A 20674-nucleotide genomic window follows, 5' to 3' on the forward strand; every position below is an offset into this window, starting at 1 on the left:
CCATTCCAATTTTTCCAACCCAAACGCACCCACGTGAACACGAGAAACATGTGTATATTGCTGATGCCATTTAGAGTCACTACTGGCACTAAAGCAGGCCGGAGGCCCAACGATCCAGCCAAGGGAGTTCTGATAAAAACCTGGCCCTAAATTTCATTGCCTGATAGGATCATATAATCATAGGGGTGGACTACACCACCAGGATCATCTAGTCTCATTCCCTGCAGGATGTGCTACTCCTAAGCCAAGTCAGATAGATGCCGATTCAGCTTCTTCTTGAAAACCTCTTAGGAAGGAAATTCTGCAGGCAGCTTGTATCTTGCTCTCTTGCTCGCTGCAGAGTTAGACAGACTCTTTTCTCCTCAGATATAACCTAAATCCACCACGCTGCCGTTTAAACCCATTGCCACTTGTCCTGCTCTCTGTGGCAAGGGACAACAATTTTTCTCCATCTCTTTTATAGCAGCCTTTCAAATATTTGAAAACTGCTATTCTATTTCCCCCCTCATCTTCTTTTCACCAAATTGAACCTATCTAGTTCCTATAACTTCCCTCAGACAGCTTGCTTTCTTCTCCCTTTATCGTCAGGTCACTCACCTCTGGATCCTCTCCAGTCTCTACCTCCTTCTGATTCTCTTCTCATGTTAGCTTTGAAGCTGTCAGAATTGAGCACAGACACCGCTAACTTACATCAGTGTAAGCGCGATCGGATTCGGGCCCTGAAAGGTAACAAACCCCCTTCTGTGTACATGCCCACAAACTAACGCCACTTAATATGCTGTACACAATGAATTTTATGACATCCATTTGTAAAATCTGGCAGAACGTGATCCACGAGGCACAACATTTCCTTCGAACCTTATCATCGGCTGCAAAGCAAGCTCCTGTGGTGAGCAGCTTGTGGCGTGCAGTACAGTAACCCGTTATGTGTTTCCATATGCATTTGTGGTCTCTGTGGTGTGTTTACAACATTGGTGAATCAACCACTTTGTTCAATGTCATTTTAACAAAAGGCTCCGCTCTGCTCTGCTCTGACTTCTGGCTTTATCCAGAGATCTAGACATCTTTCAAGTTACTCTGCATCTATCCAAAGGCAGTTAGAAGTTGTGTGGGTGTTTGAAAGTACTGGATGAGTGCTGATTTTGGTAGGGAATTAATACATGTTTTGAATTTAGACAACCTGCTTTAAGTACACAGGCTAGACTGGGAAATGGTCTCAAAGACTGTTAAGGGAATGTACTTCCTTGTATGAACCAAGTAGCCATCGCAAGCTACCCTTCCTTCTCAAACAGGTTTCTCGGACCATGTCTGTAGGCTACTAAAGCCAGAACTAGATAAGGTAGTGCTGATCTACGCACAAATATTAGCTGCAGCTGCAGCAGTGAATTTAAAGTAGTATAAAGCCTCTACTTTAGAGGCAGATTTACAAGTAGAAGGTGAAGGGAAATAAAATATACTAGTGTGCTTGCCCCACACTGGTGCTTGTCCCATGATACCAGTAAAAGCAACACATTTCTCACCAGCCCAGTTAAATAGAAACCCCCCCTGCATAGATTAAGTTTTGCTATTACTGATAACTGTGCACATATACAGAACACACACACACACATTTTCAGAAGGAATGGAAGGAGCGTCCCGTAAATAAGTACCTTGTGCCATGTTTTACTGCATCTTTGAAGTCAGCGGAAGATGAGGATACTTGGTGCAGCTCAAGAGGCACTCCCCATCTCGCGGGCTCGAACCCATATGTGGACAGAATGAAGCACAGCTTTGTGCACCTGAGATGCTGCACTCCGGGAGCGGGACTGCAGCTTGCACAGGTGTCCCCAAGCCAGTTTCCCCTGGTGCTGGTCCAGCCACAGCAGAATGGATTTCAAGCTATGCAAGCTGGCTATGGACTCTAGGAAACTACTTCATGGCTGAAGCCCAGGAAACTCATAACATGCTGCTACCAGTCCCCCAGCTGGCCATTTCAAAGCCAGCTAGGGTCTGTCTTTACAAGCTGCAATCATATCTCTGGCACAGTGCAGACTGACTTTTCCTTGGCTGATTCTGTTATTTTTGTCCCTAGCACCGAGAGCACACAGAAAGCGAGGGATGAATAAGGTGGGAGGAAAGAGGGAAGGCAGGGCAGTATACTTCATCCCTGCCTTGGGGGATCACTCCTAAGTTAGCATCCACCAGAACCCATGAATTTCTTAGCCTCTCCTCTGAGATGGCCCAACTAATTCATGCAGCTTCTGTAGTCTGGACATCCGCCGATGCGTACGCTGAGCCCACCAGTTTGTCTTACGCAGTTCGTTGCACAGCTGTCAGGTGTGAATTAACACACAGCTAGAGTCTCAGAGCTGACTGAGAGCAAGAGACAAGTCTCTTTCTTACTCAGTGGAAATGCAATCCCCACAGCAGTTCAAAAAAAAAAAAATTAGCATTCTCGTTTATTTTCCTGAGCATCATCTTTCCTCTGGCCAAAGCCCTTAACAAGACGGTGGAATTTCCTTGACTTCAAACTGAGATGGTAGCCGCCAACCTAAAAAAGCATGCACAGATGAAGACCTCCTCAGAAATACACAGGGGAAGCCAGTGTGGCCTGTTTCCCAGGGTTAATGTTCAGGACAAGTGAGCAAAATCTGTGCCCATGAAGGAGAAGGTGAAACGAAAGTGTGGGTTCTCCCCAGTTCTACGTCCTCCCCTCCTAGTTAATTCGATCTTTCATAGCTGATACAGAGTTCGTTTCCTATGCACCAGTGCAATGAGAAAAGGAAACTGTAGAAAGGTAAATCCCTTGCTTTTACACCCTTTTACTTGCCTGCGACTGAGATTGAGAGGGTGCATGTTGTTATATTCTCCTCACAGCATCAACATCTGAGCGTCACCTGATCCAATTTACCAACGGGCATATCGTGTCTGTAGGAGGCACATGTCGGCACATACTGATCAGTCATTTCATGGAAAATCCCAATATCTCAAATTCTGGTTGTGTTCCAAAATGGAACAAAACACAAAGTTGAATTTCAGAGTTCCCCGTGAGAGACAATTTTCAAGACAGAACAAAAAAGCAAACCAACACAAAACAAACCCCCCAACCAACAAGCAAAAGCCCAATAAAAAACAAAAAAACCCTTCAAGTTAATGGGAACATTTTGTTCTCAAAATCTAATTGGAATATTTCCTTCTGATTTGGATTTGTCTTACTTTGTAAGCATCTTATGCAATGGGGCCTTGGCTTGTGCATGGGGCTTTAGGCATTATTGCAATACAACTAAAGACTAATACCAACATTTGGCTGGACAGATGTGTTATGCTTCTAATCGGTGCTAAAAACATAATGCCTTACTATGCATGCTTATGCATATTGAATCCAACACCCAGTTGTACTGGCATAAACTCTCTTCTGGAATATGAAAGCTGTTTGTTTGTTTGTGGGCAACAGATAAGGGCAAGTTGAATGGCATCAAGGCATCAACACACCAGGTTAGCTTGGTCAGGTAGGTCCTGGAGTGAGCTCTCTCCATCTTCCTCTCTTTGTCTATCTCAGTCCCAAGATAAATACCCTTATCTGAACCCTGGGAAACACCAATAGGAGCTTGAATGTCAGGAACACACCTGATACATAAGAGCAGTATTTGAAGGGGAAATCTTGCATTCCCATTCTGCTCAAAGCACCTGTCTGATTTCATTACATGATATTAGACTTCCAATCCCGGATCTGGCGTTAAAAAGCTGGGAAGGAGGTAGTGCTAAATCTGAATGTAACTGATGTCATGTGCCAGAGGCCATGGCTTTGAGAGCAGCAGGACCCTTTAGCAGCAGCCAAGACTGCATTAGACAAGACCTCATGAAGTGTGCACAGCAGCGAAGCTAACATAACTGCTGATGGGCCTGGTGCAGATCAGATCCATGCCGCTTCCTGACGTAGCTGTGTTACACTGGAGGAGGTGGAGACAAAACCAGAGCAAAGGGCAAGGAAGCAAAAGTTGCTCATTCAGAGCATGAAAGAAGTAGAGTCAAACCCTTCTTTCACTGACACCAGTGTGGTGTCAGTGACTTCAGTGGGACTGCTTCAGGCTTTCTGCAGAGCAGGCGAACGGAGAATCAGACTCCTATGATCGCTCTGGAGAAGGTTTCTTAGTCCCATTTGCTACCTATCATACTCTGCTTTCCTTATTCACAGCTCCGCTGATCAATAGGAATATCTAAGAATAGCAATGGACTGTAAAGTGCTACAAGTTCAGAAAATGGCTCAGGTTGAGTCCTTCGCTGTGTGCTTCTCAGAGGAACTTTGCGGTCTTTGACCTACTTTTCCAATCATGGTTCAAAATCCAGGCTCCTCTTGTTCTCACTTCCCACCTCAGGAAGAATTTTCATTCTTTTCACAATCACCCTTTGTGTCTGCATATCCCAAAACACTGGTGTGCTTTTTAAATTTTCAGAGTTTGACAGTAAACTACCCAATTATGACTTGCATTGATCATGCTTGCATTGCATGGGCATCACTGAGCACAGGCTGAACTCTCAAAGCAAAAATACGATGGGTGCCATCGTGGCCAACATACTGGAAAATAAGCTAGGGACATTCAAAGACTGAAATGAGAAGCTGCTGTAGCTTAAGCCAAAATGTCAGACTCGCATCCTTGTGTTGAGTGGTACAGAGCAACACTTGTGACGTGCTCCCAAGCGTCTTCCCAAAGGGAAGACTTAAAGAGGACTCAGGATGAGTTGTTAAGGTCAGCTCCCTTCTTTGGCTGTTACAGTGTCCCTGGACTCTCTATTCCCTCCCAGAGCCCGTCCCCATATGCCCCTACTTCTCATTCCCTTTGCTCAATATCCTCTTGGAATTGACTGTGAGTAGCTGATACCTGAAATTTCATCTGACATGATTAGTTTTGACTAGAGATGTAGATAACATGGTAGGTTTTTCTTCTTTAATTGGTTGAGCAGAACACTTAGGATCAGGTTTCCTTTGCAGATGCTCATGATTTCATCATTTGTTTCTGTAAATATTCTTCAGTACGGACACACCATTTGTTACGTGCAGTAATGTCCCACCCCAAAAACTCATACCATGCACCAGAGGCAAACATAAGAGCACCAAGTACATCGGTGAAACCCATTTTTTTTTAATGTTGCAATGAATATTCCTAGCAAACATGTCATGGCATTCACCCAGCTCTGCTCCTCCATAGCAATTAATTAAATTGAAGAAAAACTGTCAAGTTCTGTACGGATCCCAGAGTTTCTGCTTTGGCTTGTTGCTGAATTCACAGCCCTTGAGTTTTGGGACCACCTCAGGTTGGAGATAGCCCAGAAAGCATTGTGAGGCTCTCTCCGTAGACATCTGAAGTACTCCAGCCAGCTTCAATCCAGAAAAGACTCCGGGACCTCCTGCAAAAAGATGCCAGGAAAGTGAGGGGATCCCAAGGATACAAACAGTAGTTGGAGCATGTCAACAGGCTGGGGAGGGCAGCACAGAAATGCATCAGGGAGGGTAAGTTAGAGAGGGAGACCAACTTTAGCATGTCGTAGGCTGCTAATATGACTAATTTGACTTTTTTGATTCAAATGAGTATCACAGCACACCCACATACGGCACGCAGCCGCTAATGAGGTAGGGCCACGAGCTGACCCATTAACCTTCTGGTCTCAAAACATTAACTTTACCTGGTATAATGTCTTCTCGATGACATAAAGGTTAATAATCTGCATCCAAAACAGAACACATTCTGGTTAATGCTCAATTAAGCAAGCTCTATGATAGAGAAAACAGCATGATGCAGGGGCTAGGATGGCCAGGACAGGGTGCCAGCGATCTAAAACGAGCCGATGCCGTGCTAAGTGTGGAACCGGCACCCCAGTATGGCGATACAGGAGTACTGCAGGCACGGAAAGGTTGCTTTTGGTCCTAGGAAGCAGGGCTGTGGACCTGGCCTTCTGCAGGCACCGAAGTATTGGGGAGCGCCTTACAAACAAGCTCAGGTTGTTGCCTTAGTGCGGTAGCCAGTTTGAATCATGGGTAATTCTGAGGTCAGGTTAAAGAAAAGAGGGTGCTTTTTTTTCTAAGGGAATATTTGAAGAAATGCTTTCCAGTTTTATTCAACATCCCCCTTCCCTCCGCCCTCCACTGTTTCAGCTGTTTGATTAATCTATTCAAAGCAAAAATGTTTTGATTCAAATCAAATGGGAGAGAAATCACAGTGCTGTGTCTTCGGGTTTTCACTGTTGCGCTTCCCCTCTCCTTCTCCGTGCAGGCGGAGGATCAGACAAAAGAAAGGATGTAAAACAAAACATGTTGGGTTTTTTTTAAGTCAATTCTATTTGGCTTGAATGGAAAGGACAATTTTGCATGGTGTCAACACGAAGAGACTGAAGTTTTTCACAACATTTATACTGAATGGAGATGGATATTTTTCATCAGAATACAGTGAAGAGGGTTTTGTCCAGCCTTCAATGCGACCATTCGTTTGGTGGCTCTAGTTGGACGTGGGCAGCTCTCCTCATATCATTCCCCAGGAACCAAGTCCTGCTTGCTTCTGTGAAACAGCTCCTGAACTGTCTAACAAGGAGGGAAATGATCACCTCAACCAACACAAATAAGCAAAGATTTGCAACCACAGGGACAAAAAACTCTTGGATCCCATTAGCCTCAACCCTAGAGGCCAAACTTACCCTCCTCCTCTGCACGGTGGAGATGACATGGGGAACACTGCAGCAAAATCCACAGGAGAGCAGCCGCGGGTGCTGGTGTGACGCTCCCTGGATGCTTTGTAGGGCTCACCCCACATTATCCCTTTGATTTGCTCTTAGCGAGAGGGCTTTGCTTCTCATGAGCTGAACTGATGCAAGCAAAAGGGTAAATAACTGAAATAGTTTAGGTACTGAGCTTGCAACACCGTTATTCTAGCTGGCATCCTGTCCCCCATTCCCTTCCCACCTCCCACACCCTGTAAGCCTCCTTGTCATCCTATAATAGGATCCCATTCTCTCCCCCTGAAAACTTCCACTGGTCTCCAATCTCTTCCCACTCTTTGCAAGTCATTTTACTAGACCCCTACTGCCCTCCTTCCCCAGGCCTTTGCTCTAACCCAAGTAATCAACCATATTCTAGACCAGTCCTGAATTGTAGGGCTGCATGTCTGGTGCCCCAAAGAACTGATCTTTAGAAGATTGGTCCTTCATTAGCTGACTCCCCCTGCAAATATTCCCAGACTGCAAGTTTCTTGCTGTTTCAGCAGGCATTGCACAGTGCTGCTGGGCGCAATGGGGATGTGATCCTGGTATGCTGCTCCAGGTGTGGGAGGTAGCTGTGGGTTACTTCTTCAACCAGAAAAAGCACCGCTGTTTTCATATGCACTGTAGAGCTAACTAGACCTTCTGCAGCCCCACACAAAGTGGCTATAGCCCACTACTGCCAATTCCAGAGGTCTGTGGAGTATCCAGGCCATGCTTTGGATTTTACTCCTGAAAAGCCAGTTGCTTTATCCAGTCCTCTCATTGTCCTTCCAACACAGCTATGCACCATCCCTCTTCAAATGAAATCCACCCCCAAGACCCTCCAAGATATAACACCTCCTCTCCACCTGAAGGTCCTCCTCTGGGTTGAGGAGACTTGACTTCTACTCCTGCCCTTAAACATCCAAGACTTTAGACTCTTCCCCCACTGCTTGGCCTGCGAGCAATCTGGGAGAGAGACAGTAATAATGGAGCCAGACAAAGAAAAGGAGTATCAAGAGATCATCCAGGGAGGCAGAAGAAGAATGAAAATAGTGCTTTTAATATCATTTACAGCAAACTTACAGTATGTATTTCACATCACATATTTCTAAACTGCTCATCTGGAAAATATAAGCTGCAAAAATACTGAATGCAGTACTCAAAATATATCGAGCATGTGGTTTCTTGTTCTTTTCTTTTCTTTAATCAGTTGTACAGTGAGACATTTTCGTTTCCAAACCAGGCTTTGATTTATTTTGGAAGTGCTGCTAAAAGCCTTCAGAACCATAGCCAGTCAAGACAGCAAGTTTCAAAGGACTTTTGGAGGAACCCTTCTTGTTGAGCACAACAGGAAAGGATTAGCAACATGCAGCTCAAGGCGGGAGCAGGGGCATTTTGACTCGGGGTCTATGGCAAGACGCTGCGGGTTGCTTGTGACTTGAGCTCTCAGAAATAGAAGTGGAAGTGTCCTAGGTGGGGAGGTTCTTGCACACTCGTATACAAGGGTGGCATATACATAGGTTTCTAAGTGGAAATGATCTAGACAGAAGGCTGACTTATTTTTGTGAGCAGGACAAACTCCATTGGCCAGTCTGGCATGGACAGCATAGCTATGGGGAAATGTGCTGGACATAGGGAATCTAGATGAGATGCTTAATAGGATGACCTACATGGAAGTGTCTCATGGGCTTTGATGGGGAAATCTGCATGAAGACTTCATACCCTTACCCAAGGATGGGCTCATTCCTTTGAACAGTGGCACCAAACATTTGCTGGAGAAGTCTTGAACTTGCAACGAATGGCAAGATGTTTTCAAGTGAGAGATCTCAGGATTTGGAAGGTGCAAAGATGGGCAAACATGCTTATTAGTGAGGCATAGCTTCTGCATCTCAACATGCTAGTACTTGGGTTCCCCTCACCGCACCATGGAGTAAAAGAGGAGGAGGGGACTAGGTAGAGGGTAGAGTTCCTGCATAAAAATCTGAAAGAAATTCCAGAGCCTCAGAGGTACCGGCTGGCTGAATCTGGACCAGGAAAGTGTGTTTCCTGTCTGCTCAAACCATAAAGCTCTGAGTCTATTCCTAGAGGATTTCAGGGACTGAGAATAATGACGGCACACAGGTGTGACATATCTCCCCTTCAACCGCAGCAGAAAGAAGAGAATCAAAGAGAAATCAGACACACTATAACATCATTTTCTCCCATTATGTGAATGGGGCTGCCTGGGAAGTACTATTTGTTCTACCCACAACCAACTTTCAAGAGCTGCTCTCCTTTGTAGCAAATTGGTTACATCCCTCCTGCCTGGTAGAAAGTCAGGTAGTGTTTGTATTTCACATATACAGCAAAACAGTTTTAAAAAAATCAAACCCAAATGCAGTATTTTCTCATTGAATGCTTTTTATGCATTTCTAGCACACACAACCATAGATATTCCCAGGTCTGGAAGGTATTTCCAGCCTATATAGCAGTGGAAGAAATGTTGTGGATTGCATTAAACTTGTATCAAAAACCTTACAAACACCACACTTATTGTACTTTATTTAGATGGTAATCACGTATAATATAATACAATACAGCGTTCCATTTTCAGTGGTAGGCACTATGGGTTTAAAAAGGTCACAGCTCTCCCCCACCCTCCCCAAGTGTTTGGACATTGCACCAAAGAGAAAGAAGAGATTTTTTTTCCTTTAAGTGCTACCTTGTCCCAGGGCCACAGTACTTTCCCGCTGAGCTCTGATCTAGGCTAGATACTTGCTGGGTATGGATGATAGGACATGCTTGGGACTAAGATGCAATATGGCTATGCGGCAGGTGGAAACATCAAGAAGCCCACAAGGTGTCTTAGAGCATTCAGGTATGACAGGAATGAGTCAAAGGCTTAGATCTTCGCTGGAGTTCAGACTAGTGAAACTGTGAGGCACGAAAAATATAACACTCGTGTGGGCTGCCGTAAAGGTAAATGCCCCAGTAGGTGTGCGAGGCAATACTTAGGGCAGGGTAATTCTTTTGATGGGTAAAAATGAATGTGCTGAGAAAAGGTGCCCTTTGTTGCCAATATGGTTAGGAAGATGGGCTATAATATATTAGGTCTTGTATAATTCTGACTTCCGTGATTCAATAGATGTTGCAGTTCTGATATGAGAGCTGTACAAACCAATGCAAAACAATCTCCATCAATGCTTAACTTCCCATACTAATCTGCTTTCTAAGTACTCATACCCCTTCTGTATTTTCTTTTTGTTTTTTTTCTAATGGGTGAGGTACCTGCTGGCAGGAATGTTTGCAGAAATGAAGCATTTTAAGCAACTACCAGACTGTTCCTGGAGAGGGAATTTTAGTGACAGCTAATCAGTTTGCATAAACAGACATAGCTCCGTGGGGCCACAGTGATTTACCCCAGGTGAGGACATGACCTACTATTCATGATCTGTGCTTCTAACTTGATTGTTGTAAAATTAGAGCCATCAGAAATATGCCATATGTGCAATCCAAACTAACCAACCCAGGCTGAATGTTGACTATTTTCAGGGATTTGTTCAAAAACAATCACCAGCCTAAAGGTTATGTGCAGAAATTACTTGGCAAATAAATTGGGGAAACCTTAAACTCCTGGTAGACAACTCACAAAGAGAAGAAAAGGGGAAACTCGCCCAATGATGCATCATAAATCATTTGTCCAGCTCTTTCTGGCCTGGTTCTTATTGCTAATTGCCATCTGCCAGGGATGCCTACTTTGTGCACAACAGCCCAGCACTAGCCATTGTTGGGATAAAGTTCATATTTTTCTTCCCATAGGGAGCCTTCACATTCCAGCTGTGCTCTGCTCTAGCCCACTTGACAACCAGCATTTTTTCTTCATAATGTTCCCTTTTCATAGATTTCATAGACATTAGGGCTGGAAGGCACCTCGGAAGATCATCGAGTCCAGGCCCCTGCCCAAAGGGCAGGAAGTCAGCCGGGGTCATAGGATCCCAGCAAGATAAGCATCCAGTTTGCTCTTTCCTTTGTAATTAAAAGTAGAAAAGTAAAAGAGAGCTAGCACAGCCCTCTAAAGGCTATGAAATACATTGGATCCTTGAAATCAATCCATTCCAGCAAGCAAACGAGTTTGGAACATTTCAAGAAGCAAAACCGTATTTACCCTACATACACGTGAAGGTCCCAATCTCGGGATAAGATCCATGCAGAAAGGTCCCTGATCTAATATCCACTCTGTCCACCCCATGAGTACAGCACCCACGGCTTAGACCTGGTAATGGGATCAAAGGCAAAGAAAGCCATGCGTCTTTTTACTCATTGTAAGCAAAAGAATTTGGTATTTAGCCTGTCATTCACATCATTCACACAGCCTCCTCTTGCTCTTTTAAACTCAGGAAACAAGACCAGAGCCAAGGATTTTATGAAGTAACACCATTCAAAGACTACTACTCCCAATGACTAAAGCCTGTTTTGGGAATATTTTCTAGTGAAGCAATTGAATTAAGATTTATATTTGCTGGAAACCTCCGCAGAAGGAGAGAAAAAAATATGTCATTTGCTGCTTACAGGAAGTAACAAATGTAGTAAGAGCAGAAAAAAAAAGGCATCATGTTTTCAGCATAGCTGATGGAACTAAACTAAATGAGATGCTCCCGTCTCTAAGGAATTTTCAATGGCAGTGCTGCTGTCTTTAAATATTACTGGCTTGTTATACCTAACTGGTGCTTTTGATGCTATTAGAGGGAGGGGTGGGTGAGAAGGCATTGCCCACAATTAGATAAAGAGACCCAAACAGGACATTACAAAAAATATTTGTGGAAAATTGGGATAGGAGAACAGAGTCAGGTGGGCAGCTGGAGATGCCAAGAGGCTGAGGTTTGGAAAAGGGGCTGAGATAGGTGCCCATATCCAGTCGAATATCAATGACAACCAATTCTTCTTTCCCTAAAAGCCCTTTGAGAATCGATATTGTCCTTTCACCTATGGTTATTTCCTCTCTTCTTGAGTCTGCCTGACTCACCATACAATTAGCCCAAGCTAATACACAAAGAACAGTCACTTTTCTTTTCTTCCTAACACCTGCATACTTTAGGAACTACATTTTGGCTTTGTCTTAGTAAGGGGATACAGTAGGGGCCTGATGCTGTCTGGTCACAAGGAAACCAGAACTGGAGCCCAGGGGCTGATGGAAGAGTAGGTCGTGAGACAAGTGTGGAATAATGGAATAAATTCACAGATCCCTGCTACTTCCCCCTCATTCAAATCAAAAGCATTTGGGATTCCCAGGAAGGGCTTTTAAAGGGCCCTATGATAAAAAACAGTGTGAACTTTGCACACATGACTGAGCGAGAGGAAGAAGGGGGGTGCACATGTTGGAAGCCTTTTGTCTACAGAGATGGCTGTCAGAAAATTAGAGATGGTTATAAAAGCATAGCTGGTTTTAGAGTCAGAATGGGAGTTTGTCTGGAGACCTCTCTAAATAGGAGAACAAAAGGGATCTTACATCAGTCTTAAGAGGTATTTGCACAAGAGCCTTAAACACTGATTCCCATTCCACTTGAGAAAGCAAACTGCACACCTAGACCATCTGACTCAATAGGAAATAAGAAGCCCAGCTGACCCAGCTGTGAGAAATATTTTCTAGCAGCAGCAGTGGCAGCAGCAACAGAATCTGTCTCCTGCTAGAATTTCACCGCTTGCTGTGTTAGTAGCCCTGAGGCTGCTTCTGGGTCTGTCCTGGAACGACAGTGCTGATTGCTAAATTGAGCTTGCTGTGTCTTCCTGCTTACCCAGGGAAGAAAGCAGAGGTGGGGGTGAAATGCCCGAGCTTCGATGTTCCTTCGGTCAATGAAAATAATTGAGAATGAAACGGATTCGGGGGGGGGGGGGGGGGAAGGGGTGCATGTATAGGGAATTTTCTCCTCAATTTATTAAAGGAAGTTTCTTTTACAGGCCCAAGCTACTTAGAGACTCTACAACAACTCAATTTCCATATCTACTCCTCAAACCCTCCATTGGTTTCATTTTTTTTAAAGCATACCGTGACTTCTCCTGGCTGTCAGGTTCCTACTCAAGTCAGACAAATAATGGCAGAACTGGCAGCCAATGTGTGATGACTTGGGAGACTGTGGCTTCCCGGACAACAGTGAACAGCCCTTTTCTTTGAACAGGGAAGAAGTGGGGAGGGGTTGGCTAGATAATTCAGTGACTTTAAAATACCTATCACTACCAGCATATGAGAAAGACGCTAGACTTGGAAGGAATTTCAATGGAAATATGTTGCTTTCCCCAGAATATTCTTTGCTCTGCTGAGATGCACAAGTACCTGGGGCAGAAACTTGGAGGTGTGACTTCTCTATCTACCACGTGCCACACAGAGGCTGTCCAAGCCGCTTGTGGCATGCAGGCTGCAGGCTGGCCATCCCTACTTTAAAGCAGGAGTGTCAAATGTCTAACCCATGGGCTAGATCCAGCCTGTGAAGCCACCCCAAGTGGCCTGCCAGGCTGCTGATGGGACACAAAATTTGGAGGTATGGCTAGCAGAGGGCAGATGCTGCTACAAAACCTGGGCCCCTAGTGCCCTGATGGACATGGCTTCAGTGGTAGGGGTGGCAAGCGAGGGCTGTGCTGACATGGTCCTGCTTGCCCTGTGGCTGTTTTGTCTACCAGGGCTTGCACCATCTGCCATGGGAAGTGGGCACCTGGGCCTGTGGCTGCTTGCCTCACTGCCAGCACTGCTATGAATACCTCCATTGGGCTTGCAGATCTTGCCCGCTACGGACCCCATGGATCAGATCCAGCCTGGAGCCTGGGGTGAGTATGACATCTCTGGTTCAAAGAGACCAAAGGGCAAACTACTAAAGGACTGGACTCTGCTCTCACTTGCACTCACTTGGTATTGGAGGTCCCCTTGATTTCACTGGGGCTGCCTCTGAGTTACAGCCTGAGTGGGACAAAATCAGGAATCAGGTCCTAAACTGGACAAAGCATTTCTCAGAAGTCCTCTGGACCGCTGCAAACCACCCCAGGAGGTGAGCACCCCGCTTGGAAGACTGTCACTGTGCTGCTCAAAAACTGTCACCACCCAGCAGTTGGGGAAGATCCTGAATCACATTTTTGCTGAGATAAGTTTCAGTGAAAGCCCTGAATTGGGAGGAAGTCTGACCTGGCTTGGGGCTTGCCTCTGCTTTTCTCCTGCCACATGGGATATCTTTCCCCATCCATCCTTGTCCTTTCTTCCCTAGTAAGGTTAAGCCATTCTTGGAATTAGAAGTGAAATGTCTATAAAAGCAAGGCAGCAATCCACTGGAGAGAAGGGGCGTTGAGAGGATCCCCTCTGCTTTACAACAGCGGTCTGCAAACAAGGGGTCATAACCCCAGGTGGGATCCTGGCCCCTATGAATGGGGATGTGTGCTCCATAGACGTCCTAATTCCTCTAAGCCTGCAACTAGGCTTAAGGAGTTAGTGCATCTCAGCTGCTCTGCGGTAACTGTCCCTATATGCTCACAATTTCTCCCCAGTAAGTGAAAGCAAAACTATGGCAGCTTGGCCCTGTTTCAATCAGGGGTAAACTACCTCAGTTTAGCTCTCTCTTTCTGGGTGCATCTACACGAGCTGACTAATTAGCTCTGCGGTAAAGTCTCTGCATCTACACGTGTGGCCCTATTAAAGCGTAGTAAACTAATGAACACCGCTGTAGGATAGTACTTGTAAATACAAGTACTGTCCTGCAGTGGTGTTATTTAATGTGCAGCAACACACCTGGAGATGCTGACAGAGCTGGCTCGGGCATGAGGGTGTTTCAGCACGGGGGCTGCCTGGGGGCTAGCCCTGCACTGGAGCACCCTCATGCCCCAGCCAGCCCCTCTGCAGCACGTTGAGCCGGGTCGGAGCAGCTTGACTCCCCGGACCCCTTGCCAGCCAGGGTGACCTGGCTCAATGTGTTGCAGTCCCAGGCTCACATTCAAACACAGCACCTGGGAGCAATAAATTCCAGCATGATACATGCTGGAGTGAGTTGCTTTGAATTAATTGCACTTGTAGATGTGCACATTGTGGGTTAAGAGTGGGAATGGGGACGTTCACAAGGAGCAGCTGGGGTTGTGGTTAAATCCCAAACCTCTGTTACCTGTGAGCACACAAACTTACTGGTTTATGGGGTTTAATGAAATGCTAGTCCTGCAAGTGAGGTTCTGAAAGAAAATGTTTCGGGACTGCTACTCGAGAATTGCAGTTAAGTAACAAGCAAACAGGGTCGGGGACTCTGAGATCTGCAATGACACTGCTCTGAGTTTCTAGCTTGCAAGTTTTGCTTTAAACACCTCCCCTCTTTTCCTATGCTTTCCCCCAAGTGCACTGACAACCTTGACAACGTTGGGAACAGAGGCTTCCTAATGCTCCTGCTTTTCAAACCACAGCCTTGTCAAAAAAAAAAAAAAAAAAAAAGAAACAGAAAAAACCAAACATGCCAGATTTTTAGAAGCAGCCTCAAAATAATAAAATCCACCCAGGCAGGCTGCGTAAATGCAAAAAACCAGAATAAATTAAAATGACATCAAAATAAAATAAAAGCAGATGAAGTGCCACTTCATGCTTTGGAATGCTGTTTTCTGTAACTCCGGGAAGAGGGAGCGTTTTGATTTTACATCAGATTACTGACAAACCACAGCTCTACAACTCTTTTCAGTTTGTTGCGTGTCATGCGAGGATATTATTTTCATTCCCCCCACACTTTCAGAGGAAAACAAAAAAAACGCAAACTGAAAAAGGGTTTATAGAATTTCAAGCAATTAGGCTTCGAGAAACATTATTCTCCGTGACATTTGTGTCTGTGCGTGTGTATAGAGTATAAAATTATGAGCTAACATTTGAAAAGACAGCAATCTATAAGCAATGAATTTTCAAAAAGAGGAAAACTGTACAGAATTATTTCAAAGGCTTATACTTGACAATTATACATATTTTATGAGACAGTTATGCAGCCGGCCCCTTTGTTTAATTCATTGTCTTATGGATGCAGTATTTCTATTTTACCAGACAAGATATACTAAACTGATCTAAATATTGTGGTTTAAAAAGCATCATTTACCACCCAACAGATAACAATGGCACTGCATAGCTGTATAATGCTCCATTTTGTTAACTCCTCCCTTTATCAAGTGATTCTGTACATGGCTCCAAGCCAAGGATCAAGCATCTACAGTTACAATATTTGTCAAGTATTTGGCACAGTGGAGTTTATTTGATAGACTGGGTGTTTTTCTTTTTTTGTCTTTGCCCTTATTGTTGCTGAACATCATTTAATGCTGTGCATAAATTACAAACGCACATGTAAAGTTAGTCAACTGGAAGAAGTCTTTTACTCCCAGCTCTTAACTGCCTAGATTTGAGCAAGGTCTGCTGAAAAGGTACTGAGCACAACTGGCAGTTTAACCTTACTGTTTCATTGTGCAGTGTTCGATGTGTCCATTGCCAGCAATGGACAAGACTCAGGGAAAATCAGCCACTCTTTGAACTGCAGGAAAGCTATAGCCAGTGTTGAGTTGGACGTGCCAGGTAACTTCTTTGTTTTCAGGCTTACAACAGCCTCAAAAAGACAGACAAAAAAACCAAAATCAAAGCAAAACTGGTTTCATGAACAATGCTAACCCTTAAAATGCTTCTGACATTGGAAAGGTGGCTCATTTCAGGTCGTAGTTGGGGAAAATGCATTAAATGGAGCCACATTGTATTGCTTAACAGTAGGAATGTCCCAAACAAAAAGAGACCATGCCATAAACAGCTTGATTCAATGCCCACTGCAGTCAGTGGAAAGATTGCCTTTGAGGTCAGTGGGCATTGCACAAAAGCCTAATTAAAATACATATAGATTGTGTGTGTGTGTGTATACACACACACACACACACACACATATATATATGTGTGTGTGTGTGTGTGTATATATGTATGTATGTATATATGTGTGTGTGTGTGTGTGTGTGTGTACACACACACACACACACACACACACACACACACACACACACATATATATATATATATATATATATATATATATATATACACACACATATAAGCCAATTCTCCTGCCAGGTCTGTGCTAGCAACTCCCAAAACATCTAGGTGTGATTTTAAAGAGTACTCAATGGTGGCCACATCTGATCATATTTTAAAATATCACCCTTTCACAGGAACCCTGTATGCAAATCTAAGGGCAAAATCTGGCCCAGAGGAGGCCAGATTCTGCAACCTTTACTCACACAAGCTGCTCCATTGAAATCAAAGGGACCTCTCATGCAAATAAAAATTGTAAATAAGAGTTGCAGATTGGGAGGGAGACGTTCTCTCCCACCTCCTCCCCACTCATACGCACACATGTACACACTCGCTCTCTTTAACATTAAAGAACGCTCCCACCCCTTCAAGTTCTAAATTGCAAATCATATATACAGACCTTTAAAAACTGGAGAGAGCATAAACAAAGGGTCTCTCCATATGTATATTCACTGAGTCACATGTATTATGAAAAAATTATTATGTAAATCTTCGTGTTGTCCTAGAAGTCTCCAACTAGTAGTTATTTTTATACAGACACAGTGCATTCCCTCTCTTTCTCATTTATAATACACTGTATGTCCTCAATGGTATTACAGTGCACCAGAATGAAGGCATGAAAGAAATGCAGTGGGATAACTGAAAACCTTGAATAAATTTATATTTTTGGTGTACTGAAAAAGAAACAGGAAAATAATGCAATCGGTATAAATTCCCCTTATAGAAAACCGTCAGTGATTTAAGGGTTAACATAGATTTGAAAATAGTTTAAAAAAACTCTCATCAGAGGATTACACAGACAAAATATCTGGAATGCATCCCCTTCTAAAAATGACAGAGCTTTTGGCAAGTGTAAGCAAATGACTTGACCTTTACACTGGGTTTCATAGATCTGAGCCCAGCCATTCACAAAGGACCAAAATCTGAGACCCATGAGTTGGCCACTGCTGGAAGGGCACTGAGACCTTTGCCCACCAGGTGTAAGCTGGCGGGAGTGTTTCCAGCAGCATTCAAGGTATCTAATATGGAATCATGGCTGGTGACAGAGTGTAAATAGTTGATTAACTCCAGCACTGTTCCCTCTTTGACATTGCTGAGAGAGTGCACTAGGTTTGAACAGCACCCAGACTGGCTAAGCCTTTAGCCCATATTGCAAAGGTGACAGGGCTGCATATATCCTGAACAGCATGCAGTGTCACAAATGCTTATCTTGGAATTGCCATTGTTCGCTTGCTTCTTCTAGTCGTGTGCCCAAGAAGGTCCATCCACCAAGCTCTCCAATGAAACAGTGGATTTGCAGCTACTGATGCCCTTGCAGCTGTTTCCATCCTGGAAGATCATACCATCATTGAAGGGGCTGGTACCCAGCCATCATGGGTTTATGTGTTCTCCATCACTCCTGCAGGATTTCAAAGATGATCCCATTCAAAGATTTCGATATTCTGAATCTCACCTAGGTCTGATTTTGAGAAAAGGACAAAAAGTTTCCTGTGGGTTTTTTTTTATTTTTATTTTAATTTTTCCTCTCTTTTTTTTAATAAAAAGGACCCTTATATTATTAATATAGAGTTCATCCATCCTTAGTCACTATAAAACAGACTCCATATTTTCACACCATTCGTGATCTTCAAGATTATAGATAAATTTTGTCCTATGTGACTGGTTTGGGGGCACAGAGTCCCGCCCCAGATTGTCTAGGGTGAGAGTAGAGGCAAAGAACTCACTAGTGCTAAGCCCACCTTCGTGGTTCTTGATGTATCGCTTATAGTTTTTCCTCAAGCACTGCCAGGTGGTTGTATATAAGATGAACGCGAAAGATTTCAGCGCTATCGCAATGCTAACATACAGGTATCTATAGACAACGTTGTCATACAGTGCACAAGCTCCTTGCTCGCCACAAAACGTGCTCCAGAACAGACATGTTGAGTCAATTCCAGCCCCAAAGATCAAAGGAGGTGGGATAAAACCTGTTAAGATAAAAGAGACATTTAATGGTGTCATGCTGCTCATAATAAAGATGTCTGGGAGGTAGTGATGGAAACTGGGATCCTTTATTAAGGCTCATGGACAAAGACAGACCTTTGGCTCTGACTGGTTCCTAAATTCCTAAACAAACTAACCTTACCAGGACCCATCACCTAACGTGACTTCCTGGACTCAACCATTAGGGAAAGGTTGCCTATCTATATCACAAATATCCCAATTCATTTTAAGTGTTTTGTATTATACTTCCAAGCTGCTGTTTTCCTGGGAAGGTCAATGACATGGTTTATTGAAGAGGAAGAAGAGTTAAAGGCCTAAAGCAGAGCTCTGAGTCTAGATACAGACTTCTCCATATTTCACAGCATTCACAGTGAGAGGTTTGTCAGAGCTCCTTGCAATGCAATGTTCAGATCCAGATTTGAATTCTCCCCTGATTTGGGGAGGGGGCAGAGGGGGGTGGTCCTGATCCTGGATATAAGGAAGAGACTATCTTCCTTATAAGTGCTATGGACTTGAAGGAAAGTAACTCCATCATTATCATTATCCCATAAAGTACCATATCTTACTCCTTTACTGCAGGTAACCAAGAGGACTTTCTCCTTCACTGCAGGTAACCATCAATTGACAATTCCTGACTGTAGCTTACACCACTGCCACAATCTTAAACAAAAGCAAAGCATTAGATCTCATACAACCGACAGAAGCAATGAGGTCTTCAGTTTCTTCCTTTACACCTGGACATTTTAGGGGACTCCAAACTTACATCAGCAGCAAGAGATTTTTAATCCTGAAAAGATCCACAAACTTTTTACGAATGAGAGGCACCTTGACAGGACACCTAATCCTTAACCACTGGGGGTATAAGTTGGTCCTTGCACACCTAAACCGTGAACACTGAAGAATCAGCATAGTTTTGTGCTGGGGCTGGGAGGGAAATCAAATTCCTACCTACTTGTGCAGGAGAGGGAGTAGCCCCAGGATGCTGCGTACAGTAAGGAACACTTCATCCATCTCCAAGATATCCCAGAGGATGGAAAACAACACATATCTAATACCGATCAAAAAGCACCACTGCTAGGGTTTAGGGCAGGGTTTGGGTGCCTATACATGTGCAGCAAGGTAATTACAGCGTGTCAGAGCAGACTCGATTAATCAAGTCTGCTGGAGTGTGGTAATTATCGTGCTTCAGCAGACTCCTGCGTCATGTGTATCAGTGTCCCCATGCTGAAAAATGGAGATGGGGGCACTTTAACTAAAGCTCATTCAACATGCTTTACTTAAAATGCCCCCACCCTCGCCCCTTTAGTTAACATGCTCCCACCCCACATGCTGATACATGTGACACCCTGGGAACTTTAATTACAGCAGCTCTTGGAGCCGCTCTAATTAAAGTGTGCAGGCATGTCTATAAATGTCCAAAGTGTATTAATACAACTGCAGGGCAAATTTAAGGTTGGCTGAAATCACCTCTTAAATGGGGCTTTGCCCAAGAACACCCAGTTCCTAGATACTGTGGTGACTAGATATGCAGGGAGAGAGACATGGGCTGCAGTATCTAGGGCAGAGTGACAATGAATTAGAGATCAAGTTTCACCATTTACCATGGAGCTCTTGGCTTAAACTGAGATGTCTTTCTTTAGTTTGTCATGAATGTCACTTCTTTGCTGTATGACAAGATATGCCAGGATGACAAATAATTTGCTTGCCTTGTCCTTTGCCTCCGGGAAGTGAAAGCTCTTTATTTTGCTCTGGTAATGACTAGAACTCTGCAGAATTTGTCTGATCTTTTTCATAGGCTAATACATGCAGGAGATGGGCATGGCTATGTCAGCTTTCGGTATCTTACCAGTTATTAATACCAGGAACATAGCAAATAAAAACAGATGATGCTAAGGGAAGAGATTTCCTTCATTAAATGTACTAGTTTTATACAACAAACATGAA

At 44.0% G+C, this 20674-nt stretch overlaps 1 protein-coding gene across 1 annotated transcript in view; it reads right to left on the minus strand.

Annotated features, from left to right (window-relative positions):
- Nucleotides 1-7750: 7750 nt before the first annotated feature.
- Nucleotides 7751-20674, minus strand: part of SLCO3A1 (solute carrier organic anion transporter family member 3A1) — a 213656-nt gene continuing 200732 nt past the window's right edge. The window contains exon 10 of the mRNA XM_006273738.3: nt 7751-18714. Within this exon, the coding sequence (XP_006273800.1) occupies nt 18335-18714 (380 nt within the window). The 3' untranslated portion in view covers nt 7751-18334. The remainder of the gene's footprint in view (nt 18715-20674) is intronic.

Source organism: Alligator mississippiensis, chromosome 11 (genome assembly GCF_030867095.1).
Source record: "Alligator mississippiensis isolate rAllMis1 chromosome 11, rAllMis1, whole genome shotgun sequence".
Classification (NCBI taxonomy): Eukaryota; Metazoa; Chordata; order Crocodylia; family Alligatoridae; genus Alligator; species Alligator mississippiensis.